This window comes from Gigantopelta aegis, chromosome 4 (genome assembly GCF_016097555.1).
Source record: "Gigantopelta aegis isolate Gae_Host chromosome 4, Gae_host_genome, whole genome shotgun sequence".
Classification (NCBI taxonomy): Eukaryota; Metazoa; Mollusca; class Gastropoda; order Neomphalida; family Peltospiridae; genus Gigantopelta; species Gigantopelta aegis.
Genome location: NC_054702.1, coordinates 112506355 through 112533522, shown reverse-complemented (window position 1 = coordinate 112533522; position 27168 = coordinate 112506355). Strand labels below are relative to the sequence as shown.

General features: G+C 39.8%; 2 protein-coding genes across 2 annotated transcripts; both read left to right on the top strand.

Annotated features, from left to right (window-relative positions):
- On the top strand, positions 1 to 27168 carry LOC121372519. Its single transcript, XM_041498876.1, has 5 exons — positions 1 to 155; positions 7149 to 7269; positions 7896 to 8014; positions 9486 to 10006; positions 27042 to 27168. The coding sequence occupies exons 1-4, from the start codon at positions 122 to 124 to the stop codon at positions 9572 to 9574; spliced, it is 363 nt and encodes a 120-aa protein (XP_041354810.1). The 5' UTR covers positions 1 to 121; the 3' UTR covers positions 9575 to 10006; positions 27042 to 27168.
- LOC121370182 lies at positions 11952 to 27168 on the top strand. Its single transcript, XM_041495297.1, has 5 exons — positions 11952 to 12156; positions 21080 to 21256; positions 24386 to 24506; positions 25133 to 25251; positions 26533 to 27168. Exons 1-5 carry the CDS (start codon positions 11952 to 11954, stop codon positions 26616 to 26618), a joined length of 708 nt encoding a protein of 235 aa, XP_041351231.1. The 3' UTR covers positions 26619 to 27168.

Below are 27168 nucleotides of genomic sequence, written 5' to 3'. Positions count from 1 at the left end.
GAGATAAACACCACTCTGTATCATACCCAGTCAGACCTGTACGCTGTCCAAACTCCGTCACAGCCAGCTAGGCTACCTACAGTGACACATCAGACCTCTTGGCAACTCTCTCGTCAACACCATGAACGCTGCGCTTTCTCTCCTGTTTTTTTGTGGTAGGTTTCCAAATAGTTTACATCATATAACAAATAGTTTACTTAATATGTTTTTTTACTTTCCTTGTACCATATTCATGGATATTTGTATTAATCTAATATGAAATGTTGATACTGTGACCTGAGACAATAGGTTTTCGGCGACTGTGTGGTAGACTATGACCCATGACCGCTGCGCTTACTCTCCTTCTTCGTGCTAGGTTTTCGGTCAGTTTACATCAATTCACAAATAGTTTAGACTTTTTTTATATCATATTCATACTAAGACATGTAACATTTGTACTAATTTAATATGAAATGTTGACTATGACCTGTGACAAGAAAAACAATACCTTTTCGGTGACTGTATCGTAGATGTCGGAAGATAACAGCAACTGTGGCAGCCAGTTGTATATTAATTTGTCTTTTAACTGGAGGTGGGTGAGAGGGACAGTGCAAATTGTTCAAAATCGAAGGGCAGTAAACGTTCTGAGGAAAATTAGTCATTGCATTGGAAAGTAGACTCATAAATTTGGTTAACAACCATTTCTTTATCTTTCTTCCTTTTGTTTTTATTTCTATTTCTCTCTCTAAATATATCATAGTTCTGGAATTATATATATATATAATTATATACTCTTAAAAAAAAAATATGGGGAACCTGAAATATTAAAACATACGTTTTGACCACAGACATCCTAGTAAAGAACGTTCAGGTCTGTTTATCAACACACCAAAACACATTCCATAGTTCGCATGTGCATCGCGCAGTTGCCCATTACACGTGCGTGGGGTGTCATTCTCGATTTTGACCATTTCCAAGAAGGTCGATTAATCACTGTGGAACATTATTTCTGTCAATCGTTTTCATTCTGTTGATCATACAGTTGTTATGTTTTTGTTTTCAGTCAGTTTCAATTGTTTGAATTTGCGATTTACTGATAAAAAACGTCAACTTTCAAATTTCACTTCTGACCCCAATCGTCCTTCATGATCTTTGGTGGTCATAAAACCTGTAATACTGAACTACCAGTTGTAATGTTTGCCCAATTAATTCACTATTATCATATAATCATTCCCCACAGCTAATATACCTATCACTTTTGGCAATTGTAAATTCTTATTAGAGTTCCCCTACTTTTTTTTGAAGAGTATATGATACACTGACTATAAATAGTATTGTATTTTGGTAACATTCTCAACATCTTAATTATCATCTAAAAATCCACCCTCTTAAACTAGATCACCCAGTTCAGGAACTCACTCCTACCATAGCTAAACCAGGACTAGTATTCAAAACCAATAAAAATCTTAATGATTCTTTCGCCACTAAAGCTAGTAAATAGAAATAGAAGTAGGGATAGATAACACGCCAGTGGCACTATACCATATCAATCAGCTAGTCGAGTGCCACACACCATATCTAATTTAAAAAGCTACGGATTCAACTCCATTTTCACCATTTAAGAAAATCCTGTTCGAAGACGCAGCTAATGAAAATTACCCTGAGCACATCCATATTTACACGGATGGCTCTAAAAATCCAGATAACGGTAGGGTTGGCTTCGCAGTAGTTGAAGAAAAACTATCTAGACATTCTAAACTAGTTAAATACTCCAGGCTGTCAGACCGGCCTCGGTGGCGTCGTGGCAGGCCATCGGTCTACAGGCTGGTAGGTACTGGGTTCGGATCCCAGTCGAGGCATGGGCTCAATGGGTAGGTGTAAACCACTTGCACCGACCAGTGATCCATAACTGGTTCACCAAAGGCCATGGTTTGTGCTATCCTGCCTGTGGGAAGCGCAAATAAAAGATCCCTTGCTGCCTGTCGAAAAAAGAGTAGCCTATGTGGCGACAGCGGGTTTCCTCTTCAAAACAGTGTCAAAATGACCATATGTTTGACGTCCAATAGTCGATGATAAGATAAAAATCAATGTGCTCTAGTGGCGTCGTTAAATAAAACAAACTTTACTTTACTTTTTCCAGGCTGTCAGATAATTTATCAGTATATACAGCAGAACTGACAGCCATACATGAAGCTCTCCTTTGGATTAAAACCCAAAAATATTCAAAAAGCGTTATCTTTTCAGACAGTCTCAGCTCAAATCCAATCACTTCCAACAAATAAATCTACTAGACCAGATATTATAGCAGCTATCCACAGTATACTCCACGAACTAAACCAACTCAACCTAACAGTAGTCTTTGAATGGGTCCCAGCTCACGTAGGGATAATTGGCAATGAAGTAGCTGCCTATGGAGCCAAAACTGGATTATGAATCACTAGCAAAATTACAACACTACCATTAGGGATCACAGAACTAATGTCAAAAGCAAGGAAACACTACATTAATAAATGGCAGGAAAGCTGGGACCAAACACCTAATGCATGGTACTACAATATCAAAACAATAGTTAACACTATAAGACCTAAACACTCAAACATTCATGTGGATAAAACTATCACAAAACTGCGTATAGGTAAATCAATGCAACTAAACAGCTGTTCATTCGTAACTGCCAATAAAAGTACCGACTGTGTGTGTGGCACTCCAGAAGATATGAAACACTATCTCCTGGACTGCACGCTACACCACAATCATAGAAAACTAATGCTAGAATCACTATCCGAAGCCAACCATAAATCAATAATCACCCCTAATTCACTACTCAACCCAGATAAACACCATAAGCAAACAATCAGCCCGGTTGATCGCAGGCGGGATGGGGAACCGTAACACCTTAATGGGCTCCTGACACCAGACGAATATTTAGGAAAATCTCATAGAGCAGACAACATAGCCAGATAAGATCATTGCTCTAAAAACCGCCCGCCTGTACGTCCTTCGGATGAGGCAGCGACCTTCAGAATCGATTTTGATTATGCACCTCAACCCGGGGGGCTAACGGCGGGCTGGTCAAAAAGCAATGTATCACTTAAATTAGAATCTAGGACCGTCTCACCTGTACACCCCTTGGATGGAGCAGCGCCCCTCAGCACTCGACCTCGACTTTGCACTCTACTCCGGGGGTCAACGGTGGAACGATCACTTTACTAACAATGATAACAATAAACATACGGGCAACGTAATAGCAACCAGTGACATAGATAAAATAGCAAAGACAGTCCCGCCTGTACATCCCTTGGATGGAGCAGCGCCCCTAAGCACTCGACCTCGACCCTGCACTCCACGCCTGGGGGTCAACGGCGGAATGGTCAATTTAAACAATCTATGACGAGCGACACTGCCGCGCCGTCAGCCCGTGGGTTCCACGGATAGAGCAGCGACCCTTCGCACTCGAGCTACGATTATGCACTCCATTGTTTTTTTACTTTTGTTTTTTTAGGAAACTATTGCGGTGGCTATCCTTTAATTGGACGCCGCAATAGTGTAAACAAACCGCACGACTTTGTCATTGCACTTGCACCATGTACTACCAAATACAAGCTTTATTATAGCAACATAAGGTGAGTCACTTAGGGTTCCAGAAGAAGAAGCAGATAGGAATCCAGACAGCCGGATAAATAACAAGTAAGATTAACCTGTTAGATATTATAATACATCTTACCAATAAATGCAAACTTAGATACGATTTATGAGGGGGTGGGAAATGAAATTTAACTTCTTACGCATGTATACAGTTATTGACATATTCTTCCTACCGACAGTTGACGACCGACTTAATAAACGCATTGTTTTTGGTAGCCAAATAAAATATGCTAAGCACTAGGCTTTTTAACCAATACTTACACTATAAGGGGAAAAAAAACCCAAAAACAACCTTCAAATTAGATAGCTAGGCTAGTATAACTCTCCCCCCCCCCCCCCCGTCATTGTATTTCATTATAATCCAAAGACGGGGGGGGGGGGGCGAGGGTGGTCTTGGATAACCGTTGAGTACACTAGAATAGGGACTTAGGACAATAGGAACAACCTCAACACCAAACTAGGGTTTACAAACAGACGGCATGCACCACCACAACAGTACATAGGGTGCATTGACCAGTGATAACAGTGCACCCGCCCCCATTTAATGGCCCAGCACGTACTATAATAAGGAGCCAGACAAAAGAATACCGGCTCCGAGTACACAAATGCACTGCACGCAGGGTCGGGCCGCTGGTGCTCCCTTGCACCTGCCAGTGCAGGCGGTCCCTCCTCTCCTCCTCCTTTCCTGTCCTGGACGGAGGAGCCGGCCGAGGCCGGCTTTTGTGCACAGGACAGGCGTGCGCTACAACAGCTTGCCCTGAATGTGCACGTAAAGACCTATGACCTGACCTGGTAACATTCTGCGAGAGGCCTTAATATATGCTTCAGCCTGTTCCCCGATCCCAAAACTCGTTATTTTTACTTAATAATAAAATAAGTTTAAACCGAACGGCAGTGTCCCCACCCCAGGTCTCAAACCTACCTCCGACGTCTATTTATATTTTTAGTTTAGAAATTAGTTTTTCACTGTTCATGTGAACAGCACATGGTTTAATGCAGATATTGCTATTAAATTATGTTACATTACTATGCTCGCCTTAATGTGTAATTCAGTGATCTTAATAGTCATATAGGGTCGGGACGTAGCTGTGGTACAGCGCTCGCCTGATGCGCGATCGATCTAGGATCGATTCCCGTCGATGAATCAATTGGGCTATTTCTGGTGTAACAAAGACCGTGATATTTACTATCCCCGTAGTCTATGTAAAGACCTTTCCCTACATTGTACAATTGAAGTATTAACTGGTCAACATGGACATATTGAGAGAAATACATGATGTGCATTTAGTGTTGAAAAAAGTAAAACTATTGTATTTTTAACCTGTCAAAATATAAATATTTGTGTATAGATTAGAACAGAGAAACAAGAAGAATAAAGGAGAAGGTGAACGGTTTTATCAGTCAAGACTTTGCTTTCAGCAATGAAATGTTGGATTGCTTTGAAGATGAGATTATTTTTGTTGTGTTAAATCCTGAGTGATGGTGCATATAAAAGATCCTTGCTACTAATGGAAAAATGTAGCGGGTTTCCTCTCTAAAACTGTCAGAATTACCAAATGTTTGAAATTCAATAGCCGATGATAAATAAATCAATGTGTTCTAGTGGTTTCGTTAAACAAAACAAAGAAACAAACTGTTCCAGTGAGCATACTATAGAAGATACAGATAATTTCATTATCTATTGTCCCCTGTACAATGAACAAAGAAACAATTTCATGTCAAACCATCTCCATTTAAATTATAAAATTATCTTATTGGGAAATGCAGAATTTAGTGAACAAGAAAATGAAGAAATTATTAAAACTACTTTAAAATTGTAAATTCTACTAAATGTTTTTGCTAAAATAAACACATTAAATTTATGCTAAACATCACCCAATCCAACATAAAGGTTCCGCAGTTTTCTACTCACTATAACCTACCCCTCCCCCTTTTCTTTCACCCCTTCTCTTCTTCTTCCTGTTTGTTCGTTTATGTAGGTATGTTTATCTCAATATGTATCCGCTTGTAAAATGTAGGGAGAGGTCTTAATATAGGGTAATCCTGTTGACCAATCCCATAACATGTTGACAAATATTGTTTAAACCAATGTATAAATGTATAATACTACTACTGTCTGCACCGGATGGTGTTTACAGAGTGCTAGTCACAGGGCGGACATATGTAGGAACCTTACTTTGGTCAACTGGTATTAACGTGTTATTTTCATTTCATTTCTATTTATTTTCGTACTTTTCCAATTAAGGTTCAAGCACGCTGTCCAGGACAGTGGGTTAGTTGTTAGTGGCTAGTGAGAGAGAAGAGGGTGTAGTTGTCTTTCACCTACCCACTGAGTAGTTAAACCCGCTCTGCGTGGGAGCCGGTACCGGGCTGTGAACCCTGTACCTACCAGCCTTATGTCCGATGGCTTAACCATGACACCACAGAGGCCAGTTACCGTGTTAAAGGGACATTCCTGAGTTTGCTGCACTTGTTAAGATGTTATCGACTAACAGAGACTTTTTAACTATTGTAATTCAGGGCCGTAGCTAGCAAAGGGGCAAGGGGACAGTTGCCCCCCCCCCCCCCCCCCCGAAAAAATTCGTTAAGCATTATAGAAAGTTAAAGAAAAGGAGTTTTAGACTCTGAACTACTCAGTTGCCCCCCCCCCCCCCCCCCCCACCCAAACAAAAAATCCTAGCTACGACCCTGTAATTACATATCAAATATATATTTCTGCATAAAATATTAGTGGCTGTATATTAAACGTGTTTCTGATCGTTCTAATATTTGTATTAGGTTAAATTTCATTTTATTTCTTAGACAAAATCCAGTAAGGGCTTCTTACAGATATTAAAACGATCCGAACCACACTGAATATATAGACACTGATATTCTGAAAAAGAAAATATATTTACTATGTAAGTTTAATGGTAGAAATATTTTATTAGTCGGAAACATCTTACAATGCAGCAAACTCAGGAATGTCCCTTTAAAGAACACCCATTCATTGATCAATCCGTGACATAAACAAGGTTAACCCTTTGGTCATGGATTCGACAACTAGTGTAGATGGAATGCGCAATCGTCCAATAATTAATGACACAATACGAAAGACAGAAGGAGAATACATTTATTGTTCATTATAGCCGGTGACGTCATCACGCGGGGAGGTACCTATTATAACCTCCCGCCTGTTTGCTTACCATCTTCGTTTACTGGATAAATAATGTTTTTAAAAAAAAAATACGATTTTAAGAATATGAAATTGTTAATAAGGAAAACAATTATAAAAATCTTTAATTCAGAGATAACCTGCAATAAATAATTTGAGTTAATATCCTTAGGTACCGTGAATAGAATGTTCAAGATTTACGTCATTGTACAGTGGCTGCTGATACTACCAATCCAATAGGATAGTATATAGGTAGTTTGTTTAGTGTATAGGTAGTTACAACAAAATGTATCTTACTTATATAATTCGTCCGTGTTCAGTACCATTATAGATCGCGTAAACTGATCACCTGTAATTTTGTTATTTTCAGGTTGTGTGGGCGTTTCCCTTTGCCAAACGTCTTGCACCGAACGAACTCGTTTGCAGACATGTACCACCGCTTTCAATAATGCGGTTAAGAATGCTGGTGGGAACTTTCAATATAGTTGCGAGTGAGTAAACTAAATAGTCGTTACATTTGCATCACAGTTCAGTGATGGTGTTTTATGTACCAAACAATGTTTTATGTTTCAAACAATATGTTGAGCGGATGAATGAAGTCTGAAGGACAGAACCATTATGATATTCATTTGAAATAGTATTTTTCCTTAAGACTAGTTCCAAATAACAGTTTAGCATTTAGAAGAGTACAGTGACAGTGGAATTGTGTTCGTGATTTTCTTGTATATAAATTGTAATACAGTGTGTCACATTGAGAGGTGGGGTCAATCCTTGCTGTGTTCTTGCAACCTAGATGTTTGCCATATCCTGTAGACTGTATTTATAGTCTGGAAACAAATCCTGCTATTTGTTGTCAGTTGACACTCTCATCCCTGAATACTATGGAATTAATGTCATTTGTATATTGTTTTATTTTGCTGTCAATATGAAATATTAAAAACTTTGTAATGCTGTTTTGAGTAAAATAATACTGCCGTGATATCTATCTCTTTTTACAATTGTATTATTAAAGTTGCTGTATAATTTGTGATAAAGAAGAATAATATTGGCCCTTTTTACATTAATCATTTAATATTTCTGCATATATTTAACATGCTAATGTTTGATACACTTACAGTGCTGCGGAGACATTATTAACTTGTTTTTCTGGACAAGAAGGCTGCCTACTAACATATGGCAATGACATACAAAACGCGAAGTACCAGGCTGAAAATATCAGGATGAATCCACCATGCAGTAAGACAAACGTTTATTGTTACCTTTTCTCTCCAATGTCTTTCAGATGTAGGCTAATGGTAGCACACTCGCCTCAAGTGCGTTGGGTCGTAAGATTACCCTATCCCCCTAGTCACAGGTATCCCTCCCCCATGTCACAGGTACCCTTCTAGTCACAGGTACCCCCCTCTGGTCTCAGGTATCCTCTTCTAGTCACAGGTACCCCCCCCCCCCTCCTGGTCACATGTACCCCCTTCTGGGCACAGGTACCCCCTGGTCACAGGTACCCCCTTCTGGGCACAGGTACCCCCTGGTCACAGGTACCCCTTCTGGTCACAAATACTCCCTCCTGGTCACAGGTGCCCCCTTCTGATCACAAATACTCCCTCCTGGATACAGGTACCCCTTCTGGTCACAAATACTCCCTCCTGGATACAGGTACCCCAAAACAACAACACTGAGTACTAATACTGTAGTTACATATATAACAGAAAGAAATGTTTTATTTAATGGCACCCTCAACACATTTTATTTACGGTTGTACGGCGTCAGACATGGTTAAGGGCCTACCAGATACCGAGAGGAAACCCGTGTTCGCCACTTCATGGGCTACTCTTTTCGATTAGTAGCAAGGGATCTTTTATATGCACCATCCCACAGACAAGGTAGTACATACCACGGCCTTTAATATACCAGTCGTGGTGCACTGGCTAGAACGAGAAATGGCCCAATGGGCCCACCGACGGGGATCGATCCCACGCCTATATAACCGAGTATACTCTTAAATATTAAGAAACAGAATTTTACAATGCACATCTAATAGTTTATTGGTTGGGGGTACATGGGGCATATTGTACAATGCACATCTAATTGGTTGGGGGTACATGGGGCATATTTTACATTGCACATCTAATAGTTTATTGGTTGGGGTACATGGGGCATAGGCAATATTGTACAATGCACATCTAATAGTTTATTGGTTGGGGGTACATGGGGCATATTGTACAATGCACATCTAATATTTTATCTGCTGATTTAAAGAAGCCTATGTGGGTTTCTTTTTCTAAACTGTTCTTTAGTCGGTATATGACGGTCCGTTATAATTATTTTCTTTCCACTATTACTGCATCTATTCACTGAAGGTGTTTTAAGGACATGTGGCAGTTCATTATGTCACCTCCCTCTCCCTTCCTCTCTCTTTTCATATCCATATCTCTCTCTCTCTCTCTCTCTCTCTCTCTCTCTCTCTCTCTCTCTCTCTCTCTCTCTCTCTCTCTCTCTCTCTCTCTCTCTCTCTCTCTCTCTCTCACACACACACACACACACACACGATTATCGATATATCCACCGATATCTATTGATCGAACAGATGTCTAAATAACCTTATGTTAGACATTAACTGGCCGTAATTTAAAATGTGCTAATCTGTCCTTAAATGTGTCCGTTGAGAAGTCTCCTCGAATGGTCTAAATGTCATGTTTTTTATTTGCAGGTCAGGTAATTGCTTCAACCAGTACTGCTGCTGCTGCTGTGTATATGCCGATACTGTTGCTTGCTGTCCTCGTCTGTTACCTTGTGTAGAGACCCGTCGTCAATTGGTGTAGTTTAGAGTTAATATTAGAGATCGATCATTCCAACAGACAGGCAACCGGCTCCTTTCGTCGTCCATTGTCACATCTAAGTAGCTACTTGCTGTGTGCAACAAACTGTTCTGGCTTCATGGTACTCCCCACCCTTATTTTTAATGAGCATTTTGAAACAACATAAGACAGGATTACATGAAGTACATGAATATGAATATGAATATGAATATCAATCACATGCTGGTTTTTTCAGTGTGTTGTCATTAGTGGTAACAAAAGAGATGTTTAAAATTAGAATATATAAATCGTCTGTTCTGCGTTTTTAAGATGTCCCTTTTCCATAGCTTACATGATGCTTATAAATAGTGACAAGTGACCTGGTTTGTTCACTACAATGAAAAACATGTTATCAAAATTGTGCTTTCAGGAGGTTTTTAAGAACAGGACCATGCGGGCTGTAACGATGTAATTTGTTAAACGTTTTAAAATAAATTTATATTCTTTTACTGTTTTTTTGTTATTATTAAATATTGAATTTATAATTCAGACTGAGTACACCTATTTGAGTTTGTTTTATTTTTCAAGTTTAGCGTGGAAATCCTGAGTTTCCATAAACTGATTATATTATCCAACAGTCATCATGTTTGGGGGTTTTGGTGGAGACAATGATATTGTTAGGACAACACACTCGTATAGCCGATGATGAGGTGAAGCCGCAGTATTTCTATTTCGGTATAGGCCTACTTGAAAGGGCCGTGCTACACGTTTGCTTTCTGTTGAGTTATCTCGAGTTGGCTTGCTTGTCGGGTAATCATTCTCCCATTGGGACCATACACTCGAGACACACATCCACAATTGAAAAGTGTGTTTGTTTAACGACATCACTAGAGCGCACTGATTAATTAATCATCGGCTATTGGATGTCAAACATTTGGAAAGTCCTACACGTAGTCATCAGAGGAAGCCCGCTACATTTGTCCTAATACAGCAAGGGATTTTTTATATTGTGCACTTTCCCACAGAAAGGACAGCACAAACCACGAATGCATGAAGTGGATGGAGTTCGGTGCATGTGGTCGTACACCTTCCCTTTCAGCCTAGCGGGTTCACAAACTGGGGGTACCTACCATCATTAGGTGCATGCAAAGAAAGAAAGAAATGTTTTATTTAACGACGCACTCAACACATTTTATTTACGGTTATATGGCGTCAGACATGGTCAAGGACCACACAGATATTGAGAGAGGAAGCCCGCTGTCGCCACTTCATGGGCTACACCTTTCGATTAGCAGCAAGGGATCTTTTATATGCACCATCCCACAGACAGGATAGTACATACCACGGCCTTTGTTACACCAGTTGTGGAGCACTGGATGGAACGAGAAATAGCCCAATGGGTCCACCGACGGGGATCGATCTTAGACTGACCGCGCATCAAGTGAACCATCATTAGGCGTTTCATCGTTTCATTTTATTATTGCAATGTGCTGTTGGTCGGTCGTGTATATGTTGGTCTGTCTGTCATCAGTCTTTTGAAAAGACCGTCTCTTGTACTTCAGCCGACTGATTTCAATCTTGCAAAGGAGATGGATTTAGTTGAAGTCAGCCCACTGTTAGTAGTACCCAGGCCTACCGGGCGTCATGACCTACTTTCCGTGACCTTGACCTTGATAACGTCACGGCCGTGTCAGGTGACCTCGTCCTACTGACCCGGCCCTGAGCTACTTAGACTGACCGTGACCTACTTAGACTGGCCTACTGTGCCGTGTGCAACGTCCTACTGACCCGGCCCTGACTTACTTAGACTGGCCTACTGTGCCGTGTGCAACGTCCTACTGACCCGAACCTGACCTACTTAGACAGACCCCTGACCTATTTAGACTGGCCTACTGTGCCGTGTGCAACGTCCTACTGACCCGGCCCTGACCTACTTAGACTGGCCTACTGTGCCGTGTGCAACGTCCTACTGACCCGAACCTGACCTACTTAGACAGACCCCTGGCCTATTTAGACTGGCCTACTGTGCCGTGTGCAACGTCCTACTGACCCGACCCTGACCTACTTAGAATGCCCCCTGACCTACTTAGACTGGCACGAAGAGTATAAAAAGGATAGATACGGTTTAATTGTCATTCACTAGCCGAAAACGACCAGATCTACGTTCGTTTTACTAGAGAACAAACGTGTTTTATGATTCTGACATTTTTGTGTCTTGTTGCACTCTATATGGAACGAAGAAGATGGCATCGGTATATTCGAGCAGTGTTAGTAGCAGCAGCAGTAGCGACGAGGACGACATCTTGGTCTGCAAATGTTCAGAAAGACATACAATCAAATGTAAAAGAGTGGCTACCAAACCAGAAGAAGAACATTTCATGGATCAAACGGATGTTGCCTGTGACAATTTGGATGAAAATGAAGATGGTGAAATCAAAAAAGCCGTGGATCAAACGGATGCTGCCTGTGACAATATGGATGAAAATGAAGATGGTGAAATCAAAGAACCCGTGGATCAAACAGATGCCGCTCGAGAATATAAAACAGACGCTGCCTGGGATGATGAGTATGAAGAAGACTGCTGTTCGAGACGTTACCTGTTCTGCCATCGTTTCTAAATGCGACACGTCTACACGCGGATGCAGACATTTGGGTGGTGGCCAATACAGTTACGCCAGAAACCGAGGGAGCTCGCCAAGGCCGATTTCTACTACATGGGAGATCACGACGTCTGTTACTGTTGTGGACTACGCGCCTACCGATGGCAGAGAATGGACGACCCAGTGATGGAACATTACAGACTCTCTCCAAGATGTCCCTATGTGAATAACGTGTTTTTGTCATAACTGTATGTTTTGTCATATATTTTATGTACTACATTTTTGAATCTGTTGTTTAGTAATAACATTTTGTGTTGTATCTTATGAATTCGTTATTTATAAATAGCATGACTTTATGACCTATAGGCCAGTTAAGAATTATGTCTTGGTGGGAACGGTATCTCGATGGATTTACTTTACTTGGTATATGTTTTTCCCAATATCCATAGCTAAAGTAGGGTAGTGTGTAAGTGTGTCCCTGCATGTGTCCCTCCAATCTAAAATGTGTCCCTCTAGTGTAAATATGTGTCCCTGAGTATGTCCCTCGGCTGGCACAATGGGATCCTGGGTGGAAAGTTTATAAATCAGATGAGAGAGAAAGTTCATTTACGTTTGATACTTCTGTGTGACAGACAGACACAAATTCAAATGTTAAAATAGCACGAGAAAGTCACAGGAAGTAGGTATATAAATAAAATAGTTTTCAAAACTCGTCATTTGAGGTAGAACCTTCAGAGGAGCAACATGTCAGACCAATACAAATTATATGTACCCGACGTGGATAAGTGGACCCGTTTCTATAAACTGCAGGCACAAGGCAAACTTCAACCTCGCTTCGAAATTCAACGTGGTGGGAAAAGCCAGAGCATGTACAGTGTGGATCGATGTCTAGAACTCTACGATCCCACGTGGAAAAAAGAAAAAGAGGAACAGAACAAGCCCCCGGTACCCAAAGTCGTCATGGTCTCCCCAACACAACAGGTGGTAGAGCAAGCCAAGGCCGAGCAGAAACGGAAACGTGAAGAGAGTGGCGTGGAACAGAAACGACGAGAGCAGACTGGGCAAAAACGGCACAAGCATTTCTGAGAAGACTATAAAAGGGGGCCTGGCAGTTTCAACATCACCAGTTCACGTCGAACACTTCAACAGTCAACAACATGAATCAGTGTCACATTTGCGAAAACAAATATGTTTGGACCCACGACCTAACTCGGCACGTACGAAATAAACATGGACTCTTGGAATCTGAAAATAAGTCTTCCCAGCAGCAGCAGCAGCAGCAGCAGCAACAGCAGCAGCAGCAGCAGCAGCAGCAGCAGCAGCCCCTAAGATTGTTACATCCATTCACCATGATCGTGTCCGGACCCACGTCGTATGGAAAGACATTTTTGTTGTACAAACTGCTAAGGGATGGTAAAATCCAGCCGCCTCCCCAGCGCATCATTTGGCTCTACAAACGATGGCAACCCCTCTATCATACGATCAAAATGGTTGCTCGAGTGAAATTTGTTCAAGGCATACCCGAGAATTTGGAAAAGATCGTTATTTGGATTCGAGAGTCAGAAATCTCATCGTGTTGGACGACCTGATGTCTACAGCTGGAAAAGACCCTCGCATCACCGACCTGTTCACGGAAGGAAGTCACCACAGAAACCTCTCTGTGATTGCCATCAACCAGAACCTCTATCACAGCAAGGACCCGACACAAAGAAGAAACTGTCATTACCTGGCACTGTTCAACAACCCCATCGACAAGCAGCAAGTCCTAACCTTGGCACAGCAGATGTATCCTGGAAATACTCGTCATTTCATGCAGCGGTTTGAGGAAGCTACCCACAGGCCCTACGGATATCTCTTGGTGGACTTGAAACCGACCACGCCCGAACATTGGCGCCTTCGACCTAATGGTTTAGAGACGGGGCCGTCCGAATGGTATGAAAGCACGAACGTAACGGCGAATGTCTCAGAAGAGTTGCAGCTACCGACGGAAAAAGAGCTCTACATGCAAATCATGCAAAGAAACGCATTCAAAAGAAAACTACCAGGCATACCAGCCTACGAAAGTGACGACGAAGAAGAAGATGAGGTGGAACCCTATCTAAAAAAAAGTTAAGAGGATGCAGTCTTGCGATATGTGTGGTCTGGTCTTTAAAGACGGAAGCGACTTGCAGCGACATCTGCGATTTAAAACGTGCGAGGAGGGAAATGAAAAACAAGAAGAGCTGTCGCCCGACCTGAAAAACGAAGGCATTCGTTCCATGGTGGAACGTGAATTCGACATCAATCATGACTATATCGAAAGCAAGAGAAAACGTTACGAAGAAAAAAACATGTCCCAAGATGCCATCGAAAGAAACATGAAAACTTTACAATAGAAGTTATTTAAAGACACGTACTCTCGCTTTCTGACCTATATGCATTACTTTGACAAAGGCCCCAACACGAGGAAACTTCTACAGTTTGTGAATCCAGACAGAGATGTGAGACCACAGATTCGTTCTAAATTAAATCAGTATCGTTCCTGGATCGGCGAATATTTGGAAGAAGTAGACGACGACGATACCGATGATGATGATACTGATGATGAGGACGAAGATGAAGAGAAATGAACACTAATATTATTCACATGTCGCCCTTAAGGCCTCTCGATGTGTCAGTGATTTGTAATTTAGAAATAAATGAAAAACCAAACCATTGCGTTTGTTTTTTGTGTTTTTTACTCTATGACTAGATTTGTGATTGGATATTTCTACCGCTACTTTATAGTAGCAAGAGCCGTGTGTACAAGACAGAACATACCACGACCTTTGATATACCAGACATAATACACTGGTTGTCTATAAAGGCTTGTACTCTAGGGAAATACTTGTGTTTAAAATGTAGTTAAAAGATCATAGGTTAGGTTGGAGCGTTGAGTTGTAGTCACACGTTCTTTCTTCAAAGCAATGGGCTGGGGTGTTTCACACACACACACACACACACATTCCTTTCTTCCTTCAACAAACATTCCTTTCTTCTCCTTAACACATATGCCTTTCTTTTTAACAAACATTCCTTTCTTCGAGACAAATATGTCTTTCTTTTCCTATGACTAAAACAAAATAAAATATTTGTGTTCAATTAATCTTTATTTTACAAGGAAGGAAATGTTTTATTTACTCAATATATTTTATTTTACGGTTATACGGACATATGGTTAAGGACCAAACATATATTGAGGGAGGAAACCCGCTGTCGCCACTTCATGGGCTACTCTTTTTTAATAACAGCAATGGATCCTACACCATCCCACAGACAGGATAGTACATACCACGGCCGTTGTCCAGTTGTGGACCACTGGCTGGATATAGCCCAATGGGCCCACCGACGGGGATCGATCCCAGACCGACCGCACATCAAGGGAACACTGAGTTACGTCCCGTCCCCACAGGGTTATTAGAGGCTGCTTGAAAAAAAAATCGTAACATAATAAATAAATAAACAAATAAATAAATAAATAAATAAATAAAAACAAATAAATAAACTTTCAATAACTAACTCCTAATAATAAAACTATTAGGAAAAGGAACTCAATACCCTCAAAAATGTATTTAAAAAAAAAAAAAAAAAAAAAAACAGGAGTGTTTGAATGAATGTGTGTGATAGGTATGACCAGTGTCTCTCGGCTCAAAACTATGGACGGATGGATATAGGCACTGTGTTTTGTTTTCACTACAATATATATTGCCAATGATTTGAAAATTTCAAATTTCACTGTGGATACTGGGAAAAACATATGTCAAGTAAATCCACTGTATATCAGTCATGCCTAATTGTGGGGACCATGCAAATTACATTGATCACCTGTTGCAAATTTTTTAGATGTGTACATGATGGGTAGCACTGAACCACTGAACAACACAATCTCTGTATATTTAATAGGCTACATCCACATATACTGACTAAAAACAAAATCACAATACACCTCTAACGGCATAGCCTACTAGTTTTAAATCTTCTCTGTATACATGGTACAGTTTTAAAGCGTAAATGTCCTTATATATGAGTGTGAATATATATGTACCCTAAAATCTAATATAAATCAATTAAACTGCTGTTTAAACATGAAATGTTAAATTTCAAAACAACCTACCTATATAGACCCCCGCCCTACAGGTGATATATAGGCTGATTGTACAAAGGTGAAAGGAGGCTGCTTAAAAAAATTCGTAACATAATAAATAAATAAATAAATAAGCAAACAAATAAATAAAAACAAATAAATAAACTATAAATTATTTTTAAAAATTTAAATAATAGACAAAATATAATTTCCCCACTTCAGATACGAACGGCGTACCTTCCGCGCTGGACGCGAACTCGTTCGCAGTTGACTACTTCACACATGTAAACAAAGTCTGTCATTTAAACCACATATACATATATGCGAGCGGCGAAGCGCGTTCTTTGGGTATGTTAAAATAGTTTAATAATCTTGTGAATGCGCTAGCGCGGGAGACATAGTGGGACGAGAATTCTATTTTCATGGGCGTACATAGGGGGGTTCGATGGGTTCGACCGACCCCCCCCCCCCCCCCCCTTGAAATCGCTTTTTTTATAATTTAATATATCTGACATTGATATCTGACATTATTATATTTACTCAACATAGAAATATATGCCCAATATCTCTGCAATCTATTTTGGAACCCCCTTTTCAAAATCCTATGTATTGGAACCCCCCTTTTCAAAATCCTATGTACGCCCATGATTTTACACCTATTTAAATCATTTCTTATTTCACGTCTTTAAGAATGTAACTTCTAGTTCCTAAGAGTATTGCCACCAACAATAAAATAGGATACCACCGCTTCCCGGATGTAAGCAGTTATAACCATTCAACATTCAGTGCGCTAAAATTAAAACACACTACCTCGCGTCGGGCTGAGTCCTTAGAAGTGGTTTTGTTTAACGACACCACTAGAGCACCTTGATTTATGAATCATCAGCTATTGGATGTCAAACATATTTTGGACAGTTTTAGAGAGGAAACCCGCTTCACTTTCCCATTAGTAGCAAAGGGATCCTACACTTCCCACAGACAGGATAGCACGGGCGTTGCTAAGTACGACGGATCGGGGTCGGGCTAAATAGGTCAGGACTAGACTAAGTAGGTTGGGGGCCGGTCTACGTAGGTCAGGGCCAGTGAGACGGGGGCCGGGTCAGTAGGATGTTGCACACGGCACAGTAGGCCAGTCTAAGTAGGTCAAAGTCATTCTAAGTAGGTCAGGGTCGGGTCAGTAGGACGTTGCACACGGCACAGTAGGCCAGTCTAAGTAGGTCAAGGTCATTCTAAGTAGGTTAGGGCCGGGTCAGTAGGGCGTTGCACACGGCACAGTAGGCCAGTCTAAGTAGGTCACGGTCAGTCTAAGTAGGTCAGGGCCGGGTCAGTAGGTCACGTGACAAGGTCGTGACGTCATCAAGGTCACGGTCACGGAAAGTAGGTCATGACGCCCGGTAGGCCTGGGTACTACTACTGTTTTATTGGTTAATTATGTCCTATGACCATTACCATGTTGATGCGTGTACACTACAGTGGCTTTCACAATAATTTCCGTCAGTAGCTAGACATCGTTTATATGCACCATCTCACAGACTGAACAGCACATACTACAGTCTTTGATATACCAGTCGTGGTGCACTGGCTGGAACGAGAAATAGCCCATCGACGGAGATCGATCCATGACCGACCGCGTATCTAACCATCCTTTTGCCACTGGGCTACGTCCCGCTACCAGAAATTTGAATGTATGCCAAAATATCTAGAAACGTACCATTTCAGAATGTGTATTCAGTCTAACATATTCGTGAAATGTGTGGGTGCATTCCTTACACGTAGAAAAGCGCTCGCTTGATGCGCGGTCGGTTTGGGATCGATCCCCGTCGGTGAATCCATTGGGCGATTTTTCGTTCTAGCCAGTGCACCACAACTGGTATATCAAATGTCGTGGTATGTACTGTCCTGTCTGTGGGATAGTGCATATAAAAGATCCTTTGCTTCTAATCGAAAAGAGTAGCCCATGAAGTGGCGACACTGAGTTTCCTCTCAATTTCTGACAGTCCCATTGACAGGATAGCACATACCACGGCCTTTGATGTACCAGTCGTGGTGCACTGGTTGTCCCGAGAAATAGCGACGCCATATTAAAACCGTAAATAAAATGTTCAGTGCGTCGTTAAATAAAACATTTCATTCCTTCCTTACATGTGTTCTCGATCACGTACATATACCACTACACAAAGTGTAAATACAAGTTTCGTATTAGTATCATCACAAATCAGGTAGGTAGATAGTTAGATAAAGTTTGCGTGTGTGCACTTTCATAAATCACAACCTACTAGATAAACAACCAATTGTAATGTCGTTGGAAGTTGATCCACAATTAGTACTATAAATGTGTTCAGGTGACATTTCATCGCCAACAAGAATACCACTTGCTTAGCTAGTACCGACATGCGACATTTCATCGCTAGCAATAATACCACTTGCTTAGCTAGTACCGACATGATTAAGACACCTATATTTTGATTGGTCAAGTGAAGATGTTTCTTTTTGGTTTCCCGATCAATTACGAACACGTGACGAACACGTGATGAACAAGTCTGAACTGGATATGCAAATTAAGTGTATCCTCTTTTGATACAGTCTGTTGTACCGTAGTTTTTAGTAGGCCTAATAATGCCTACATTGTCAGATATAATAAAAAATTTATAGAATAATAAAAATTTTGTTTTAATTTATCTATTTGCGTTAACACGTATTTGGTATCTATCGCAACACGTCCAATCCGCTTTTCGCTTAGTCCGAACGGATGTAGAAAGTAATGTGCGCCCTGCACTACCATTTCCTGAGCTATTTTAAGCAGACGATCTTATTTTGTAAAAAGGTGTGTAGGCATACATGTTTCGTACTTTTTTGTCAAATATTTACTTTTTATTATTTTTATTTTTTAAAATAATTTTTGGTATGGTTTTTGTAATTAAACATGCCCCCCCCCCCCCCACCATTACTACAGTAGTTGTAAATTAAGTGAATTGTTTTTTAATTTAAATGTTGTACACACTCCCTTTGATGTAATGGCCGTACCCGATGTCACAGCATGTGGCGAACAGCACGTGCGAGTTTGTACACGGTTACAGTGTAATAGTTCTGCTGGGAGATTATTAGATTGCGTATTATAGATATTGAAACTTAAATCAAGATGATCCGGTCAAAAATTAACATTTACCGACCAGCGATATGTTACTTCTTTATTATTTACGATTGAATAACGGGAGCTATTTGAGAATTACGCAACGTGCACTCATGAAATGGCATGCGTGACAAAACGTATTTTGGGTGTGGGGAAGGAAGTGGTGGTTGTTATTGTGCAACGTAATGTTTATTCATAAAGTAAAATGCAACCAGTCATGGCAATTTTGTTTTAAAGACCCCAAAGTAAAATATGAAAACAAAATCTCGCAATCATCATGACATTGAGTCGATTGACAGGAACATGAGGGCGGGGGATGTTGACAAGCGTTATGCAATATATTTGGAGTGGGGGTGGTCTCATGGTCATAAAACGTTACACGAAGGAGAGGGGTATGAAAACTGCAAGATTTTGCGTTACATATTGTTAAATGGACACAAAGATCAACAAAAGACTATTCAACATTAGCGTAATGCAGTATCAGACATTTGCTTTTACCCCAATTTTTAACGACCCTTTCCCCCTCTCATAATGAATCTGCAATAACATAAGGGTGACCCGATGTAAATGTATTTGAATATTTTATTTGCCGTGCATTAGCTGGTGGTCAAGCCTAAATAAATAATACCAGGTAATAACACAAACTTTTAAAAAGTGCTAGTAGTTTATGAATGAACACCCCAGCAAATGTCAACCTAAAAGACCTATTTTCATTAATATAGGTTCACTGCTGGACCCATCAAATTAATGTTTTTGTCCAATAAAAAAATGGCAGGGTGTGGGATGGGAGAAAAACATGTTTAAAGTGGACTACAATTGTCATATAAAACACCATTTTGAATGGTGATATAATCATGACACTGACATCAAGCTCTGGGACAGTTGATACAACTGAGTATAACGTTTTAGGTGTCAAATAATTATAACTTTGTGTATACACCACTGCTTTAATTTGCATCAACCATACAAAGGTACGAAGATTTAATCCCTTATGGGATAACCACTTTGAACAATATATCATACATGTCTATATTAAGCAGAATCATACAGTGGGTATTTCCTCCCCACTCTACCCCACCCCAAACACTTCATCTTTAATAAACTTATCGATGTCATCACCTGTACTAAATATGAGGAATACCAATGAAAGAGACATTGAGAAACTTGTTAAAATAAAAAATAAATAGTTTTTGTCTAGTTTTTAATGCTTTGTATGATGAAGATATATATAAAATGGGAACACTAATTTGATCAATGTATTGGTATTGATTATTCTTGAAAATCCCCTTTTTGTATTTGAAACGTTATTTTTACCCAATTGACCAAAAAGGGACCCTTAAAAATGGTCTAGATTATACCCTGTATCTTCTTTTGTCCGGGACAGTGGGCTAGTTGTTAATTGTTAGTGAGAGAGAAGACGGCGAAGTGGCCTTACGTTAAAACTCGCTCTGGGTGGGAGCCGGTACCATGCTGTGAGCCCTGTGCCTACCAGCCTTATGTCCGCTGGCTTGACCACGACGCCACCGATTTCTTAATTCCACGCTGAGTTAGTTGCATTAATTCAACACCCCAAAGAATGTTTTACAATATGCACGGGATATAATCCATGAGTCGCTAGTGACCTTCTGTTCATTTGTATTTTCTATTAACATGAACTGTACCGGCCTGTATCAGCACGCTCTGATTGGTACAGGTCGGTCGAGGTAAACACCACTCTGTATCAAACCCAGTCAGACCTGTACGCTGTTCAAACTCCGTCACAGCCAGCCACCTACAGTGACACATCAGACCTCTTGGCCAACTCTCTCGTCAACACCATGAACGCTGCGTTTTCTCTCCTGTTTCTTTGTGGTAGGTTTCCAAATAGTTTACATCATATAACAAATAGTTTACTTAATATGTTTTTTTACTTTCTTTATATCATATTCATGGATATTTGTATTAATCTAATATGAAATGTTGATACTGTGACCTGAGACAATAGGTTTTCGGCGACTGTGTGGTAGACTATGAGCCATGACCGCTGCGCTTACTCTCCTTCTTCGTGCTAGGTTTTCATACTAAGACATGTAACATTTGTACTAATTTAATATGAAATGTTGACTATGACCTGTGACAAGAAAAACAATACCTTTTCGGTGACTGTATCGTAGATGTCGGAAGATAACAGCAACTGTGGCAGCCAGTTGTATATTAATTTGTCTTTCAACTGGAGGTGGGTGAGTGGGACAGTGCAAATTGTTCAAAATCGAAGGGCAGTAAACGTTGTGAGGAAAATTAGTCATTGCATTGGAAAGTAGACTCATAAATTTGGTTAACAACCATTTCTTTATCTTTCTTCCTTTTGTTTTTATTTCTATTTCTCTCTCTAAATATATTATAGTTCTGGAATTATATATATATATAATTATATACTCTTAAAAAAAAGTAGGGGAACCTGAAATATTAAAACATACGTTTTGACCACAGACATCCTAGTAAAGAACGTTCAGGTCTGTTTATCAACACACCGAAACACATTCCATAGTTGCACGTGCATCGCGCAGTTGCTCCGTACACGTGCGTGTGGCGTCCTAAATTTTGACAATTTCCAGGAAGGTCCAGTAATCACTGTGGAAAATTATTTGTGTCAATCTTTTTCATTCTTTTGATCATACAGTTGTTATTGTTTTGTTTTTAGTCAATTTTATTGTCTGAATTTGCGATTTACTGATAAAAAAACGTAAATTTTTCAAATTTCACTTCTGACCCTAATCGTCCTTCAAGATCTTTGGTGGTCATAAAACCTACTGTAATATTGAACTACCAGTTGTAATGTTTGTCCAGTTAATTCATTATTATCATATAGTCATTCCCCACAGATAATAATACTAACACTTTTGGCGATTGTAAATTCTTATTAGAGTTCCCCTACGTTTTTTGAAGAGTATATGTTACACTGACTATAAATAGTATTGTATTTCGGTAACATTCTGCGAGAGGCCTTAATATATGCTTCAGCCTGTTCCCCGATTCCAAAACCCGTTATTTTTACAACAATAAAATAAGTTTAAACCGAACGGCAGTGTCCTCATCCCCGGCCTCAAACCTACCTCCGACGTCTATTTATATTTTTAGTTATGCTAGCCTTAATGTGTAATTCAGTGGCCTTAATGGTCATATTATAGGGGCTGGACGCAGCTGTGGTACAGCGCTCGCCTGATGCGCGATCGATCTACGATCGATTCCCGTCGATGAGCCCATTGGGCTATTTCTCGTTTCACCCATTGCTCCACAACTGGTGTAACAAAGGCCGTGATATGTACTATCCCCGTAGTCTATGTAAAGACTTTTCCCTACATTATACAATTTAGTGTTGAAAAAGTAAAACTATTGTATTTTTAACAGAAACAAGAAGAATAAAGGAGAAGGTGAACGGTTTTATCAGTCAAGACTTTGCTTTCAGCAATGAAATGTTGGATTGCTTTGAAGATGAGATTATTTTCTTGTGTTAAATCCTGAGTGATGGTGCATATAAAAGATCCTTGCTACTAATGGAAAAATGTAGCGGGTTTCCTCTCTAAAACTGTCAGAATTGCCAAATGTTTGAAATTCAATAGCCGATGATAAATAAATCAATGTGTTCTAGTGGTTTCGTTAAACAAAACAAAGAAACAAACTGTTCCAGTGAGCATACTATAGAAGATACAGATAATTTCATTATCTATTGTCCCCTGTACAATGAACAAAGAAACAATTTCATGTCAAACCATCTCCATTTAAATTATAAAATTATCTTATTGGGAAATGCAGAATTTAGTGAACAAGAAAATGAAGAAATTATTAAAACTACTTTAAAATTGTAAATTCTACTAAATGTTTTTGCTAAAATAAACACATTAATTTTATGCTAAACATCACCCAATCCAACATAAAGGTTCCGCAGTTTTCTACTCACTATATCCTACCTCAACCCCTTTTCTTTCACCCCTTCTCTTTTTCTTCCTGTTTGTTCGTCTATTGTATCTCAATATGTATTCGCTTGTAAAACGTAGGGAGAGGTCTTAATATATGGTAATCCTGTTGACCAATCCCATAATGTGTTGACAAATATTGTTTAAACCAATGTACAAATGTATAATACTACTACTGTCTGCACTGGATGGTGTTTACAGAGTGCCAGTCATAGGGCGGACATATGTAGGAACCTTACTTTGGTCAGTTGGTATTACTGTGTTATTTTCATTTCATTTCTATTTATTTTCGTACTTATATCCAATTAAGGTTCAAGCACGCTGTCCAGGACAGTGGGTTAGTTGTTAGTGGCTAGTGAGAGAGAAGAGGGTATAGTTGTTTTACACCTACCCTTTGAGTAGTTAAAACTCACTCTGGATGGGAGCCGGTACCAGGCTGTGAACCCTGTACCTACCAGCCTTATGTCCGATGGCTTGACCACGACACCACTGAGGCCGGTTACCGTATTAAAGAACACCCATCCATCGACTTATCCGGACATAAACAAGGTTAACCCGTTGGTCGTGAATTCGACAACTAGTGTAGATGGAATGCACAATCTTCCAATAATCTATGACACAATACGAAAGACAGAAGGAGAATACATGTATTGTTCATTATAGCCGGTGACGTCATCATGCGGGGAGGTACCTATTATAACCTCCCGCCTGTTTGCTCACCATCTTCGTTTACTGAATAAATAATGGTTTAACAAAAAAATAGATTTTAAGAATATGAAATAGTTAATAAGGAAAACAATTATAACAATCTTTAATTCAGTGATAACCTGGAATAAATCATTAGTCAGGTACTATGAATAGAATGTTCAGGATTTACGTCACTGTAGAGTGGCTGCTGATACTACCAATCCAATAGGATAGTATAAAGGTAGTTAAAAACAAAATGTATCTTACTTATATAATTCGTCCGTGTTCAGTACGATTATAGATCGCGTAAACTGATCACCTGTAATTTTGTTATTTTCAGGTTGTGTGGGCGTTTCCCTTTGCCAAACGTCTTGCACCGAACAAGCTCGTTTGCAGACATGTACCACCGCTTTCAATAATGCGGTTAAGAATGCTGGTGGGAACTTTCAATATAGTTGCGAGTGAGTAAACTAAATAGTCGTTACATTTGCATCACAGTTCAGTGATGGTGTTTTATGTACAAAACAATGTTTTATGTTTTAATCAATATGTTGAGCGGATGAATGAAGTCTGAAGGACAGAACCATTATGATATTCATTTGAAATAGTATTTTTTCTTAAGACTGGTTCCAAATAACAGTTTATCTTTCAGAAGAGTACAGTGACAGTGGAATTGTGTTCGTGGGTTTTTTTATATATAAACTGTAATACAGTGTCCACGCGGAGAGGTGGGATCAATCCTTGCTCAGTTCTTGCAAACTAGATGTTTGCCATATCCTGTAGACTGTAAAACACAGTCTGGAAACAAACCCTGCTATTTGTTGTCAGCTGACACTCTCATCCCTGAATACTGTGGAATTAATGTCATTTGTATATTGTTTTATTTTGCTGTCAATATGAAATATTAAAAACTTTGTAATGTTGTTATCAGTAAAATAATACTGTCGTGATTTCTATCTCTTTTTACAATTGTATTATTAAAAGTGCTGTATAATTTGTGATAAACAAGAATAATATTGTCCCTTTTTACATTAATCATTTAATATTCTGCATATATTTAACATGTGAATGTTTGATACACTTACAGTTCTGCGGAGACATTATTAACTTGTTTTTCTGGACAAGAAGGCTGCCTACTAACATATGGCAATGACATACAAAACGCGAAGTACCAGGCTGAAAATATCAGGATGAATCCACCATGCAGTAAGACAGCCGTTTATTGTTACCTTTTCTCTCCAATGTCTTTCAGATGTAGGCTAATGGTAGCACACTCGCCTCAAGTGCGTTGGGTCATAAGATTAACCCAATCCCCCTAAATCCCCCTAGTCACAGGTACCCCCTTCTGGTCACAGGTGCCCCCTTCTGATCACAAATACCCCCTTCTGATCACAAATACCCCCTTCTGATCACAAATACCCCCTCCTGGATACAGGTACCCCAAAACAACAACACTGAGTACTAATACTGTAGTTACATATATAACAGAAAGAAATGTTTTATTTAACGGCGCCCTCAACACATTTTATTTACGGCGTCAGACATATGGTTACGGACCAACCAGATACTGAGAGGAAACCCGTGTTCGCCACTTCATGGGCTACTCTTTTCAATTAGTAAGAAGGGATCTTTTATATGCACCATCCCACAGACAGGGTAGTACATACCACGGCCTTTGATATACCAGTCGTGGTGCACTGGCTAGAACGAGAAATGGCCCAATGAGCCCACCGACGGGGATCGATCCCACGCCTATATAACCGAGTATACTCTTAAATATTAAGAAACAGAACCATGACGCCCCACTGCGTTGTTGGTTGGGGGTACATGGGGCATATTTTACAATGCATATCTAATAGTTTATTGGTTGGGGGTACATGGGGCATATTGTACAATGCACATCTAATAGTTTATTGGTTGGGGGTACATGGGGCATATTGTACAATGCACATCTAATAGTTTATTGATTGGGGGTACATGGGGCATATTGTCCAATGCACATCTAATAGTTTATTGGTTGGGGGTACATGGGGCATATTGTACAATGCACATCTAATAGTTTATTGATTGGGGGTACATGGGGCATATTTTACAATGCACATCCAATAGTTTATCTGCTGATTTAAAGAAGCCTATGTGGGTTTCTTTTTTTAAAACACTTGACAAGTGCTCTTTAGTCGGTATATTTATTTCTTTTCCACTATTACTGCATCTCGTCTGTGTGTGTGTCTCTCTCTCTCTCTCTCTCTCTCTCTCTCTCTCTCTCTCTCTCTCTCTCTCTCTCTCTCTCTCTCTCTCTCTCTCTCACTCACTCACTCGATTATCGATTATCGATATAACCACTGATACCCATTGATCGAACAGATGTCTAAATAACCTTATGTTAGAGACTAACTGGCCGTAGTTTAAAATGTGCTAAGATATCCTTAAATGTGTCCGTTGAGAAGTCTCCTCGAATGGTCTAAATGTCATGTTTTTTATTTGCAGGTCAGGTAATTGCTTCAACCAGTACTGCTGCTGCTGTGTATATGCCGATACTGTTGCTTGCTGTCCTCGTCTGTTACCTTGTGTAGAGACCCGTCGTCAATTGGTGTAGTTTAGAGTTAATATTAGAGATCGATCATTCCAACAGACAGGCAACCGGCTCCTTTCGTCGTCCATTGTCACATCTAAGTAGCTACTTGCTGTGTGCAACAAACTGTTCTGGCTTCATGGTACTCCCCACCCTTATTTTTAATGAGCACTTTGAAACAACATAAGACAGGATTACATGAAGTACATGAATATGAATATGAATATCAATCACATGCTGGTTTTTTCAGTGTGTCATTAGTGGTAACAAAAGAGATGTTTAAAATTAGAATATATAAATCGTCTGTTCTGCGTTTTTAAAATGTCCCTTTTCCATAGCTTACATGATGCTTATAAATAGTGACAAGTGACCTGGTTTGTTCACTACAATGAAAAACATGTTATCAAAATTGTGCTTTCAGGAGGTTTTTAAGAATAGGACCACGTATTAACTCTAAAGAAAAATGTATATTTAATAAACAGACCCGTATTGCGTGCGGGCTGTTACGATGTAATTTGTTAAACGTTTTGAAATAAATTTATATTCTTTTA

What these genes read in the sequence shown, in the direction of transcription:
- LOC121372519 (XM_041498876.1), top strand. Translation starts at nt 122, where the DNA reads ATGAACGCTGCGCTTTCTCTCCTGTTTTTTTGTG. An exon ending in TTCTCTCCTGTTTTTTTGTG is followed by an intron (nt 156 to 7,148) that starts GTAGGTTTCCAA and finishes TGTTATTTTCAG; the next exon opens with GTTGTGTGGGCGTTTCCCTT. An exon ending in AACTTTCAATATAGTTGCGA is followed by an intron (nt 7,270 to 7,895) that starts GTGAGTAAACTA and finishes ATACACTTACAG; the next exon opens with TGCTGCGGAGACATTATTAA.
- LOC121370182 (XM_041495297.1), top strand. Translation starts at nt 11,952, where the DNA reads ATGGATCAAACGGATGTTGCCTGTGACAATTTGGATGAAAATGAAGAT. An exon ending in TTCTCTCCTGTTTCTTTGTG is followed by an intron (nt 21,257 to 24,385) that starts GTAGGTTTCCAA and finishes TGTTATTTTCAG; the next exon opens with GTTGTGTGGGCGTTTCCCTT. An exon ending in CAGGATGAATCCACCATGCA is followed by an intron (nt 25,252 to 26,532) that starts GTAAGACAGCCG and finishes TTTTATTTGCAG; the next exon opens with GTCAGGTAATTGCTTCAACC.